General features: G+C 45.4%; 1 protein-coding gene across 1 annotated transcript; it reads right to left on the bottom strand.

Annotated features, from left to right (window-relative positions):
• Positions 1-230: 230 nt before the first annotated feature.
• On the bottom strand, positions 231-3,424 carry LOC134464761 (uncharacterized). Its single transcript, XM_063218107.1, has 2 exons — positions 3,150-3,424; positions 231-2,075 (listed from the first exon to the last, which is right to left on the bottom strand). Exon 2 carries the CDS (start codon positions 2,073-2,075, stop codon positions 231-233), a length of 1,845 nt encoding a protein of 614 aa, XP_063074177.1. The 5' UTR covers positions 3,150-3,424.
• Between the last annotated feature and the right edge of the window lie 11,062 nt (positions 3,425-14,486).

Below are 14,486 nucleotides of genomic sequence, written 5' to 3'. Positions count from 1 at the left end.
AGAGAGAGAGAGAGAGAGAGAGAGAGAGAGAGAGAGAGAGAGAGAGAGAGAGAGAGAAACACACACAAAATATTCAAACACTGGTCTTACGTGTACTTTTAAATGAAGTCTATATGCCACAAGTTACTATATACACTTCTAAAAAAGACACACACACACACACACACACAAAGGATTTGAACATATAGTTCTACCTTGAACGGGACTGCGCTTCTTTACAATCCTCTCTTCTACACCTCTGGATTTATGTTTTTGGGAAATCTGCTGAGGTGTGTTGACACAGACACTTCTTTGTCTGGTTTTTCAATCCCTCTGTGTTCAGCAATGGTCATCATTCTCCCTTGTGGACATTCCCTCAGCACTTGACGGATAGAGACCACCTCACATCTCCTCAGAGCTGCTGCCACGATTTCCTTCCGGAAGCTGTAGTCTTTCACCACCTTCACAGGGGCCACCACATGCCGATTTGCAGCCTTTGAGAAGTAGTGCTTCATTTGCTTTTCTCCATCACTTTTAGTCGCATCCTCCCGGACCACGTTGTTGTTATGGTCCAGTGCTGCCACACGGAGTCGAGCCTGAAAGCTGTCTTTCAAATACTTCTTCCGCTTGGTTGCATACTTTGTGTAGACAGAGTGTAGGCACTCAAGTCTTCCTGTATGAATGCCCTCTGTGACGTGCTCAAGCTTTTTCAGCAGAAGTTTGTCCAACACTACACTCTGGAGGCGTTCAAATGCAGTTGAGCGGGGGTTGAGCCATGGCCGTTTCTTCTCATCTTCTGCAGTGTACGGTGGGTGGTCACATCTTCTAATTGTCTCCCCCGATGTCCAGCAGTGGACGTTGGTGATGTGGTGCAGCACAGATATCCACTTCTCCTTCAGATTGGTGGCACTTCCGTTGCATGTCATGGCGCAGTACCATAAGTGATTAGCAATCATCCTCGCCCACTCAAGAAGTTGCTCGTCCTGGCACTTCAGCAGTCTCTTCTTCAGGTTTTTTGCAATATGCCATAAGTCAAACTGGTGTTTGATGCCACCATACTCCTCCCGCATCACTTTTTGAACCGATGGGTGGCAATCTGTTGCCAAGACTGAGATTGAAATGCCATGCTCAATGAGCTTGGTAAGGCATCGATGTAGGCCCTCCACCTCAAGCCAGTAGCTGTTTTTGACTTCAGCAACATTTACGGTCTCCTGGGCCACGACTACACCAGACTTGGTGTCAATGAGGGAGTATGTGCCGTATGATGCATTGTGACCTGGGCTGTCGTAACGTGAATCTCCTGATACCATCAAGGGCTCCTCGCTCACTGTGCTCATTACTGCATCATTATGCAAACACCATGTCTCATTGACAACTGGGATGACATAGGCTTTCTGGATGTTAAACCACTGCCTCTTTGAGAGGCTATCCAACTGAAGAGCCTCGCAGACCTCCATGAATGGAGTGCATTCATTTCCCGTGACAAACACAGCTGTAGGGATGGAGACATTGCATTCCATGACACCTCGCAAAAGGGGCTGGGAAGTCCAGTTGTAAGTGTGGCCATCAATGCACTCTGTAACAACTCTCATTCCGAAACCAATTCTGCGAACCTCAGGTGGTTGCACTAAACACTTCCCACAGTTCTCCCAGTGGCACACATTGAAGAGCTTCAAAAGATGTTCAGTCGAAACAATGCTCTTTCGGTCACTGGAGACACTGACCTCCTCATCCTCTTCATCGATAAAACTAGTGTCTGTATCTTCTTCACTCAGTGAAAATTCAAAATCATCCAAAGGCATGTCTTCATGGACTGACTCCTCACTCATCGAAGAGAGTGATGCTGTACTTTCCTGTGGTGATGAAGCCCTTGGTGTTGTGATGTTCTCCAGACTGAAATCATCAAGGAATGTGCTGTAGGAGTGGTCATTAATGACACTTTGCCAGTTGTAAATGTCCTCAGTCACGGTTCCCTGACTTCTAAGTTCCGGTAGTACTGGATCAGTCTGGGTGCTGGCATCCACTTTTCTGCTGCTGCCGTCGACACTGCTGCCGCTGCCCTGCCTTCTTGGACCCTCCACCAATGGTGCCATCATCTTAAAAAAAGAAACACACACACATTATACACAATGCTACACACAATTTTGTTGCCTTCAATGACAGTGGTAGCCTACTGGCAAGAAAATTCTTGACACTAAATTAAATAACTTTAAATTACACTTTTCCCCCCTGGGTTATACATTTATAAAAGCATTGCTTATTCGTTTTCCCTTGCTGGTGATCACTTAATTAACACAGTAGTGGCAATAGATGTGGTTGTAGCACCTGCGTCTTTTTTTCTATTTCGCACAGTTTTGTTTAGCGTTCAATCGAGAGTGCGGTACTATCCCGTTGACGCACCTGCGCCCATGAAGGATGTCCAAAAGATTTATAGATTTCTGTCCATGACAGAAGAGCACACAGAGTGACATGAAAGCGAGTCTTGATTGCCTCTGATCGACTTGCCTTCCCGTTGCCTGGTATTTGGGTTCATGATCATTAACCTAACTCCAGTCCTCCCTTATGCTTGTTCCCTAATGATGTCGTCATTGGCGAGACAAGTTTACGTCAGTATCTTGCATAAGTACAATTCATAAGTCAATTTCTCATTTGCCTTCACGGTGTTGAACGGAAAATGCACCCCAAAAGGTTGCGGCTGGAAAACGTCACTTTTCTCTAGGGGTGGCGCCGAATGAGTAGCGATAAACATAAGCCAAGGGCGGGAGCTTGGATAATGGAGTGCTCTTATAATTCACCAGTGTGAGTCGAGCGGTTGTGGTGAGCAGCCACACTTGTCTGTTCTCCCAAACGCTTATACATGGCTAAAGAAACAGACCTTCCATATTCATTTCTTCTGAATGCATAACGGTGACGACCCCAATAACTAAACCAGTCGACCCATGCCAAACTTGTATCCCGTATAGTATAGTAGCTCTAGCTGTACAGCTAGCTTCATAGCTAGCTTCATCTTTGAATATAACTTAACAACACATTTCCGAGAATTCACTATCTCTCGACAGGAGTGAAAAGCAGTTGGTCTGACTCAGAAACTTGGCCGAATAACAAAATAGACATTTCATCTTGGATATGGATACTGATATCATTTTCAAGTCGGTAGAATAACAGCTTACCTCTCTTTCCTCTGCCTGGCAAGCGCGTTTATGTGCTCGGTCTCGGCGCCCAATGGCAGAGCCTGAGAGCTCAGATGTTGTGGGTCTGTCAGTCTCTCCGACACTGTATCCGCTGAAGTCAAAAATTGAGGGTACAGCATCTGGTTTCAAACGACTGGTAGTGCGCCAAACAAATTGCCCCTCATCCGTAAATGATCCTTCTTTCAAATAATCACTCTCTAAGAAGTGTTTACTGCAGACCCTCTGCCCAGTTCCGCTTGGCGGGTGCTTGCGCTTCAGAGCTGCCAGCCATCTCTTAAATGCTTCGGGTTTTTTGTCAGGATCAGGAAATAAATGAAAATGAATGTCTTTCGACTTGACCCTGTAGTACTCATTAGAGCATCCGGGGGCGATACAAAAGGATCCCCCCCACTTACGATAAACACCTACCATATTTGCCATACTTGTTTGATAGCTTAGCTTCACAATGAATGCAAGCTAACGGCGGTATGATCGAATCAAGTTGTCAGCTATACCATTCGGGTGACGTAAGCAAAAATAATGGCGGCGCCCTAGTGGTCGAAGTCGGTATTAAAATGTAATTTTCCAACGAAACCGCTTGAATTTATGATTTACTGATTTGCCTCTCACATTTTAAAACAAATTAGCCGCTGAAAATGTGTTTGTGTGCCACTGCTTCATTTCCACTTTAAAGCTTATTTTTAGATGTGATAGAGGGAAAAAGGCATGTGAGCAATCATGGACGTCCCTCTTGCTCTCTCTCTCTCTCGTTCCAGCCAAACATATTGTATACCAGAGTCATGTCTTGATGCTTTCTTCTATTATCACTTTTTATCATATGATCATTTTTCTCTTCCTCTCATCTCATCACTTTCACTCCTTATTTTTGATTTCCTTAGTTTATTGCATTACATTTTAGCACACATTTTCATAAAAGGGCTTTTGAGTCTGCTTATGGGACAGTGGAGAGTATTTCAGGAAAAGAGTGGCAGACAGAGAGAGAGAGATGGGGCAGGGCTGGCAAAGGACCCATGCCAGACTCAAACCCTAATGCCATAGGCAATGCAAGTTCATATGTTGAGGGCTTAACGCGTGTTTAGCAGACATTCCTATCCAAAGGCCCACCATGCCAGCTGTTATACAGATATAGGTATAGGGTCAAATATTTATTTATTTTTAATTTTGGGGGGCTCAGGTGGCGCAACAGCATGTAATGCTCATACATTACATGGGCAGTCATGGGTGAGCGGTTAGGGCGTCAGACTTGCATCCCAGAGGTTGCCGGTTCGACTCCCGACCCGCCAGGTTGGTGGGGGGAGTAATCAACCAGTGCTCTCCCCCATCCTCCTCCATGACTGAGGTACCCTGAGCATGGTACCGTCCCACCGCACTGCTCCCCATGGGGCGCCACTGAGGGCTGCCCCCTTGCACGGGTGAGGCATAAATGCAATTTCATTGTGTGCAGTGTGCAGTGTTCACTTGTGTGCTGTGGAGTGCTGTGTCACAATGACAATGGGAGTTGGAGTTTCCCAATGGGCTTTCACTTTTCACTTTCACATTAATTAGTAATTGGTTGATATGCTGCAATGAACAAACAAAAAAAATCATATAATAGTGGCACTGGCTGTCGTTGGGCCGTTCTGACGTGTGCTTCTGCTGAAACGTCACTGACCCACATCAAGGATTCTGACCGATGATGATACTGTTGTCATCTCTGTGGTCTTCTCTTTAAGTTGTAAACACACTCCGTGTGAGGAGTGTACAGCCTTCACACCTCCTCCCTCCCTCTACTCCTCCCCACCTCCTCTCCTCTCCTCTCCTCTGCCTCTCCCTCTCCTCTCCTCTCCTCTCCTCTCCTCTCCTCTCCTCTCCTCTCCTCTCCTCTCCTCTCCTCTCCCACCCATCTACCTTCTCAATCTCTCCCCATCCCATCCCCCCTTCACTCCACCCCTTCTCATTACCTCTCCTCCCCACTCCCTTCTGTCTCTGTCATCACTCCGCTCCCTCCCTCCCCTCCACATCCCCCCCATCTCCTCCTGTCTCTCCTCTGAAATTTTAACTCCCATTGTCATTGTTCACTGCACACGGTACACAACGAAATTGCATTTATGCCTCATCCGTGCAAGAGGGCAGTCCCGAATGACACCCCAAGGGAGCAGTGTGGCGGGACGGTACCATTCTTCGGGCACCTCAGTCATGGAGCAGGATGGGGGAGAGCACTGGTTAATTACTCTCCCCATCAACCTGGTGGGTCGGGAGTCGAACCGGCATGAGCTCCCTGTCGAGATGAGCTCCTTTTAGCTACTGAGCATGCGCACGCATGCGCATCTCCACGCAGCGAGTTCTGCGGCTGATTGCCCATCGAGCTGAGCTACCGAACAGCTGATCTTAAACATGTGAAATATCAACTGCAACAACGCAACGCAACGCTATTATAATTTAATAGGGGCAAGGTTTGCAGAACAGGGAGACATCCGTGCCACATACGCTGGTGAAAGAGATGCATTGCACACCTGCAAACTTTGGGCTACAAGTCTGACGTCCTAACCGCTTACCCATGACTGCTCTCTCCTCCTCTCCCCACCTCCCTCCCCTTGCCCTCTCCTCCTCTCTTCTCCTGGCCCTCTCCTCCTCTCTCCTCCCTCCCTCTGCCCTCTCCTCCTCTCTCCACCTCACTCCCCTTGTTTGCTCTCTCCTCCTCTCTCCACCTCACTCCCCTTGTTTGCTCTCTCCTCCTCTCTCCCCTTGCTTGCTCTCTCCTCCTCTCCCCACCTCCCTCCCACTCTCTCCTCCTCTCCCCACCTCCCTCCCCTTGCCCTCTCCTCCTCTCTCCACCTCCCTCCCCTTACCCTCTCCCCACCTCCCACCCCTCCTCTCTCCACCTCCCTGCCCACCTCCCTCTCCTCCTCTCTCCACCTCCCTCCCCTTACCCTCCCCCCTCCCCCCTCATCCCCACATCTCCGCCCATCTCTACTCCCTCTACTCTCCAGTCTCCCCCATCTCTCCTCTCCCATCCTTCTCTACTCTCCTCTCCCCTCCTGCAGCTCCCCCCATCTCTCCTCTCCCCTCCTTCTCTCCTCTCCTCTTCCCCCATCTCTCCATCTCCCCCATCTCTCCATCTCATCCCCCATCTCTCCTCTCCTCTCCTCCAGTCCCCCCTCTCTTCTCCGTCTCATCCCCCCATCTCTCCTCTCCTCTCCCCTCCCCCACCCTCTAGCCTACTCTCTGCCATCTGATATACATTTCAGTCCTGCTGTTGACCGGAGAGAGAGAGAGAGAGAGAGAGAGAGAGAGAGAGAGAGAGAGATGGGGGGAGAGAGAGAGAAAGATCAGATACTGTATACACCATGTAAGTCCAGGTCCAGATGTTGACGGGGCGGGGGCAGTGTTGCCAGATGTGTCGACCATTTCCAGCCCAAATGGTGCTCAAAAACCGCCTGGAGACGCCAATTTTAATTTTCAGAACATTTTGCATTGATTTCTACTGTCATAAAACTGCAGGGGAAAAAATGCCAAATGGCCGATTTTGACCGTTTTTACCCACAGCCGGCCATGCCAAGCTGCCCAAATTGGCGGGATTACCGCCCAATCTGGCAACACGGGGCGGGGACTGCTGGATTTGCCACTGGACAGCTGTTGGCTGTGTAAGCCCCATCAGGCTTTACTGCACTGGCCTTTCAGTGCAGAGAGAGAGAGAGAGAGAGAGAGAGAGAGAGAGAGAGAGAGAGAGAGACAGACAGAGAGAGACAGAGAGAGAGAGAGAGAGAGAGAGAGAGAGAGAGAGAGAGAGCATGACTTTCAGTGCAGTTCAGTGCAAAGAGAGAGGGGGGGAGGGAGAGAGCAGTTCAGTGCAATACATACATACATACATACATACATACATACATACATACATACATACATACATACATACATACATACACACACAGACAAATGCGCAGACACACACACACACACTCACACAGACACACACACACAGCACCCTTACAATCATGTCTCCCTTTACAAGTCCAGGGATTGTCACAACCATAGGCGAGCACATATAGGGACAAGGTCGTGCAAAAGCCTAAAGGTGTGTTAAGTGGAGAAGACGCACTCACACTATCGCCAAATGATTAATGCAGTTTTTAACTGGGTGATGAATCCCACATATAATAGATGAATAAGAAGGAAGCGAAGGACAGCACTCTTCAGATTTTTTCTTCGTTTATTCACCTCAGACGTTTCGGGCAGAGCCAGGGCCGGAGCTATAGAGGGGGCAAGCAGGGCATTTGCCCCAGGGCCCAGTGCCTTCCTGTATTGGATCTGGGGGCCCTATTGTGACGTTGGCAGGCCTTTTTGGGGGCCCTATCAGTGTCTTACCCTGGGGCCCTGTATGCAACTGTTCCGACACTGGGCAGAGCCCTTCTTCAGCATGTAAAATCTGAAGAGTGCTGTCCTTCGCCTCTTTCAACAATCATTCAGTAGTCATGCACAGATACGGATACGGACGAGGTGGTGCTAAAGCACCTGCCCTTTTGCCCTACTGGACCAAAAAAATGTCCTTTTTGGCCCTGCCGTGGCCAACAGGTAGGGCACTCGTCTGCCATGCGGTCGACCCGGATTCGATTCCCGGGCCGGGTCATTTGCTGACCCCTCCCCATCTCTCTCCCCATTCGCTTCCTGTCCACCTCTCAAACTGTCCTGTCAAATAAAGTCATAAAAGACCAAAAAAATACATTCTTGTCCTCCAAAAAATTTCCTTTTTGAAAGCTCCTTTTTGTTATTTTTTTTTTGCCATAATGTATGCCAACTGTGGTCTATATTGACATATACAAATGTTTGACGATCAAAAGGATTCAGCTGAGAAGGAGAAGGTGAAGATTGTGCACATCCCAGGAAAAGGTGCAGGACGAAGGCCAACTGTAGTTTTCAAAGTGAGAAGTCCAAACACTTAAAATCCTTTTGGTTGTATTTTATTGTTTCACAGCATCGAGAATCTGATGAAGACTGTTGAGGTCGAAACGTAATCCTACCATGAAACAATAAAATACAACAAAAAGGATTTTAAGTTTGTGGACTTCTCACTTTGAAAACTACAGATACAATACATTGCCTAGATAGCCTAGTAAGGCAGCTGAAAGTTCCATGTGCAAATCCTGGTTGAGGCGGACGTTCTCTCTTTTTATTTGGACACTTTAGTGGACGTCACAACCTCACTGATAACTCTCCACTGTCATCCGACACGACACTTCAATGGAGAACCCAATCTCACTGCTAACTTTACATTACAGTGAAACACGACATCTTAGTTACTACTACTCACAACCTCACTGTTGTACATAGCAATCATAACACAACACGTCACAACTGCACAGTTAACCCTACACTGAAGTCAAACACAACACTTAAAAAGAGGTCAGATAAGAGACAGCTGATCCTCAGATTGAAGAACAAACAAACAGACTAACAATCACAGACAGTCTTTGAGACTAGACACACACAAATCCATCACCACCCACCCCCACACACACAGGACACACACACACACACACACACACACACACACACACACACACACACACACACACACACACACACACACACATACACACACGCACGCACGCACACACACACACACACACACATACACACACACGCACGCACACACGCACACACACACACACACACAACGCAGTAAGCAAATGCAGAACCAGAGTAAGTGTTTGCTCATCAGTCTGCTTAAGATCTCCAGACTTAATCCACATCTCATCTGAGAGAACGGGGAGAGGGGTCAGTTGTCCCAGGCCCTGAAAAATAGGGGGGGCCATAATTGGGTCCTCATTACATTGAATGTATTGGGTGGCGGGCCCTTTCAGATGACTTTGTCCTGGGCCCAGCCAAAGCTGTCAGCAGCCCTGGAGACAAGGGAGACTAAAGTGCTGTTTATACGTATGTGGATATTTTTTGAAAAAACAAAACAAAAAAACATTGGTTTTGGTCTCTCGTTTATACATGTAAACAGTTTTACAATTTGCATTTCAAAACCCCAGTTTTAGAAATATCCCATTTAGGGGGGGAAACACAGCTGTTACAATGTGGTTTTTATTTTCATACACATGTCGTGTTTACACATAAACGGATACAATAATATCCGCGTACGTGTAATCAGCACCTACACATCAGAGTCGAGTGGTCTTGCTAAATATTTGGACACACTGCCACCTTGTGGTAGTATTGTGCAAATGTAGGTGAGGACTGGCACGCAGGCCTGATGGCAAAGAGGAGCACCATGTTCATGTCACTACAGCTTGGTTAGACAAGTGTCCGAAAAAAATCTGAGTTTTAGAAAAAAAACAAAAAAAAAAACAATCAAATTGATCAAATAAAAAAAAAAAAAAAAAAAAAAAAAAACAGTCATCCACAAAGGCTACCTGTTTTATACTGTATGGAAAGGGCCGAACAACAACAACAAAAAATGCTGTGTTGTCTGTTGTAAAAAGTAAAGGGTAGTGTAAGAAATAGAATTGCATGTTGAAAATGACCAGAATTCCTGGAAATTCAAAATGGCTGACCATTGAGAATTTTCCCATTCATAGCCTACTTATAATTTGATAGTGGTGGTAAGTATTCATGAAAAAGGTAACATAAGTGAGTGGATAGGTAGCATGAATTCTGGAAATAAACAACTAAAAATCTTACACAGCGTACTTTTAAATACTCTCTGCACCACAGGTGTACTATATTCATTAAGTTAATTTTGTCATCTAATCTTATTCAAGTCTTATGTTTTTTTTTCCAGACATGTAAACGTTCTAAAGGGTGAAAAGTGTGACCTTCTGATGACAGAAGACAGCACTTAGCCCAGCATTTCTCAAAGTGGGGCGTAAGCCCCCCTGGGGGGGCGTGGAGTCATCTCAGGGGGGGCGTGTGACATCTAATTTGGGTTTTTTCGCCCCAAGGAAATTATTCCCTGTCTCGCCAATAAGTCATTAAGTTTAAAGCCCTCACCAACATTATATTATTAGTTGTCATGAATTTGAATAGCATAGGAAATGAACACACACATTCGACTGCAGTCCCTCTTTGTTTAATCACACCAGTCACCTTCCTTTGATTTTGCGCAGCGATCGCAAAATCAGTCTCCGCGAGTAGCCTTCTGTTGCTTGGGGGGGCTCGGAAACATTCAGACCCTCTGAGGGGGGGAATGATGGAAAAAGTTTGAGAAACACTGACTTAGCCTATACACAGTGGAAACATGTCAGGTAAAGGACAAAACTTTTACACTTCTGAAACAGTAGAAAACTGATGATTACTTATCTTCCGGCACCACAACAGCCTGTGTTGTACAGTTTTGCCTTTGCATGCAAATGTCACACCCTGCCTCAGGCGTCAGTCACCAACGTGGTGCCCGTGGGCGCCAGGTAACCCTCCAGGAGCTTCTGATGTGTCCATTAAGGATGTTAGTAAACAGTGACGACTACAAGATTTTAGTCACAGTTAATGTTTTTCTTCATTTAAATATGAGACTATGAAGCAAATTATCATCAACAATCATAGTGAGACTCGTCAAAGAAAAAAAGGTGACAGTCTCCAGCAGACCATCCTATTAAATCTCCAGTCTGAAACATTGATATAAGGCAGGGTTGACCCATGTTTTCATGTTGCTGACGCCAAATTTTTACTATTCCACCTGAGTGTTGCAGTAGATATCAAGACTCATCAGAGCAGGCAACATTTTTCCAATCTTCTAGTGTTCTTTATGGTGACCCCCACCCCCCACCCCCCCAAAAACCTCTCCGGTTCTACATGATTCATGTGAATGACCTAATTGGCCGGGGAAAAGGTGACTGTCACCAAAAGGTGACGAGTTTGCAGGTATGGATTTGGGAATAATGTCAAGACATCACTAGAGGTTTTGAACAAACAAGTAGCTCTCGGGTAGCTCTCAGTAGTCCTCGAGTAGCCCTTGGTAGCCCTCAGACCCAGCAAGGTTGCGGACCCCTGCCCTACCTGATAAAGGTGCACTGTGTAATATTTTAGCCATATCTTTTCAGAATCCATGCTGCCCATTCACAAATGTTACCTTTTTTCACAAATATTTACCTCCACCATTACATTAGTATTCATTATGACTGGAAAAAAAACACTTTTCATGCATGAAAAGGGGGATGTTCTCCATGTCTGCCATTTTGAATTTCCAGAAATAGACATGTTTAGCTGCAAAACTTACTGTACTACGGTCATACTAGTAAATTTATTAATTTATTACCTTTTTACCTAATTTATTATAGGTTTTAAATTTCATGGCGAACAACAACAACCTTACCCAAATAAGCAGATCACAAACAAGTTTCAATCTCATTTTCTAAAAATCTTTTTTTTTAATAGCACTCCAAAATTATTTGCACTCAAAAATGGTTTGTACATACAGTAGCTTTCAACACATGATGAATGTCATAGACATACAGTGGCTCTCAAAAGTCTATACACTTTACACTGTAGACTTTTTATACACACTGTACATTTATTTTCAACCTGTTAAAAAAAGATACAAGTGTGTGTGTGTGTGTGTGTGTGTGTGTGTGTGTGTGTGTGTGTGTGTGTGTGTGTGTGTGTGTGTGTGTGTGTGTGTGTGTGTGTGTGTGTGTGTGTGTGTGTGTTGTATTTACAAGGACCGTGTGTGTGTGTGTGTGTGTGTGTGTGTGTGTGTGTGTGTGTGTGTGTGTTGTATTTGCTCATAGACCCTTTGTGTGTGTGTGTGTGTGTGTGTGTGTGTGTGTGTGTGTGTGTGTGTGTGTGTGTGTGTGTGTGTGTGTGTGTGTGTGTGTGTGTGTGTGTGTGTTCCCTCCTGAACCTAAGGCCTGTACTCAAGGGTATTTGGAAGGTCCACGGATACTGTTGTCAGGGCAACCAGAATAGTGCCGGTGCCCGGTCCCACACCAGTTACGTCTGGAGATAGATGACCTGCGAACCACCAGCGTTCATACTGGACTCTGGGCTCTGAACTATTCTGTATGTGACTGTGTGTTTAGCTAACTGGATAACCCTGCTGACGTCCATTGTTGTCGTCACGGTTCGCAGAAAAGAAAAAGAAAAAAACACTTACTTAATCATTAACATACACTGTTAATGGTTTTTGATACTGATACATGTGTGTGTGAGAGAGTTGGGGAAGGATATACAGCAGGCTTGTACGAAATTCCGAATTGAATGAATTTGAATTCAAAGTAATGCCATAATATGAACACTAGGTGGTGGTGTTCTATGTACTCTCAATGGGTGGTGTAGCTTAAATTCAAAGAAATTCAAGGTAATGACACCACCTAGTGTTCGTATTATGGCATTACTTCGAATTCAAATTCATTACAATCGGAATTTCGTACAAGCCTGATACACAGAAACCATTCTTTGTTTTACCATCATTTGTCAATCCTTCCCCGACTCTCTCACAGACATGTATCAGTATCAAAAACCATTAACAGTGTATGTTAATGATTAAGTAATAGGAAATAATGAAGAGATAATGGTTAACAAATGTTTTACAAAGGGTTATCTAAGGTTTGAATAATGCTTAACAAATGCATAACTAATGCTTAACAAGGAGTCAGTATTATAAAGTGTTACCAAAGTATTTTTTCGGTTCACATTGCAAATCAACTTTCCAGTTCCTGAACACACCAGCTCGTTTGAGATTAGGTACGGGAACGGGAAAAGGGCTCCGGCACTGTTCTCTGTCGGCCTGAAAGCGCCTTGAGTGTTCCAATAAGACCTGGTCCAGTCCATTTTACACAGATAGGCATCACTTCAAAGGAAGAAAAAATATAGTGCAGTATAAAGAAAAACTTTTCCACTCGTACATAAAACTGATTCATCAATGAATTGGCAAATAACGTAAGGTGCAGTCAACGGCCTCCTCTGTTTTGCTTCCCACACATTTAAAAACACAGTTCAGATCAAATACAGTTCCAGAATTCATGTTCTAGAATTAGAAGGAGGAAAGAGGGGGAGGGGTGGGGTGTACTATCAGAGTGGGGGGCATTGACAGGCTTACGATGTGGTGATGGGGGTGTTTGTTAAAAAAAAAAAAGGTTGAGAACCACAGTGCTAGGATGGTCTTAAGGCCCTGGTGACACGGGGGTCATCACTTGAAGGCCATTAACATTATATTGTAATATTGCCTTGCTAAATCTGTAATTCTGTTATGTGGGCACACAGTGTACAGTAACCATCCTTGTCAATATCCTTCCAACCTCACACGCCCCCCCGCCTTTTCTCCTTGTGTCTGCACATCTGTATGGAGTGCTACACTACACATTTTGTTCGTATAAGAATATAGAATTGGGTCTACTTCGTGGCACAGTATATACAGGAAGTGAGACCTGGGTCTCCGGGGCGACACAGGAAGTCAGATGCTTCAGCCTGGTGGAGATGGTCAACAGCTGCCATGGAGGTCACCAGGAGGTCAGAGAGGCTTCAGCTTGGAGATCATGGAGGTAGAACATATAACAGGTTCTTTCTACTACCCTGACTCCCATCCTCAACCTGGGATTGTGGCCCCGCGCTTCGCTCAAACCCGTCTCCGTGGAGAAAACAATAAAGTTTACCCCGCTGGTAGCTTAGCAACAGCAACTTCGGGGACTTTTCCCTAATTCAACATCAAAACTGAAAATGAGAAAATTACCTTTCGAAGAACGCTTTTGCAAGATTTCAAATTAAACTTCTGTCTTTGTCACAATTGCAAATGAGAAAATTGAACTTTAATTATTGAGTTAAACTTCTGTCATCAATGATGTCTCGCAACGTCATCATGAGGCCACAAGCACAAGGCAGGATGGGAGTTGGGATAATGGAAGCAGCCCAACACTAGAGGGAGGATGGGAGTTGGGATAATGGAAGCAGCCCAACACTAGAGGGAGGATGGGAGTTGGGATAATGGAAGCAACCCAACACTACAGGGGACTCAGAAATTCACGACCGCACCAGAAACAGCGGCAAGCACAGCCTCCATCTTGTGGAAGTAGACCTGTGCTCTTCAGGCAATGCAAATCAATGGAGAACACGCCCACCTGTGTCAAAAACAGGCCTAAAACTGTGTGAATACATTATCGGTAATCATAAAAAGAACCAGATTTGAAATGTCAGGCTAAATATCTGCTTAAATAATATAAACTGATAAAATACTGTACATTTTAAAAATCTCTTCATATTAGTTGTGCACATAGATATTTAGCCGGACATTTCAACTACTGTCTTTGTGCAGTGAGTCAATGGGAATTTTCACACTAGAATTAAGCCATTTCTTTTGACAGAGGTGAGCCCGTTTCTCCATTCATTTACATTGTACAGGTCAACCTC

The sequence above is a fragment of the Engraulis encrasicolus genome, chromosome 15 (assembly GCF_034702125.1).
Source record: "Engraulis encrasicolus isolate BLACKSEA-1 chromosome 15, IST_EnEncr_1.0, whole genome shotgun sequence".
Lineage (NCBI taxonomy): Eukaryota > Metazoa > Chordata > Actinopteri > Clupeiformes > Engraulidae > Engraulis > Engraulis encrasicolus.
This window is presented reverse-complemented; position numbering and strand designations above follow the sequence as displayed.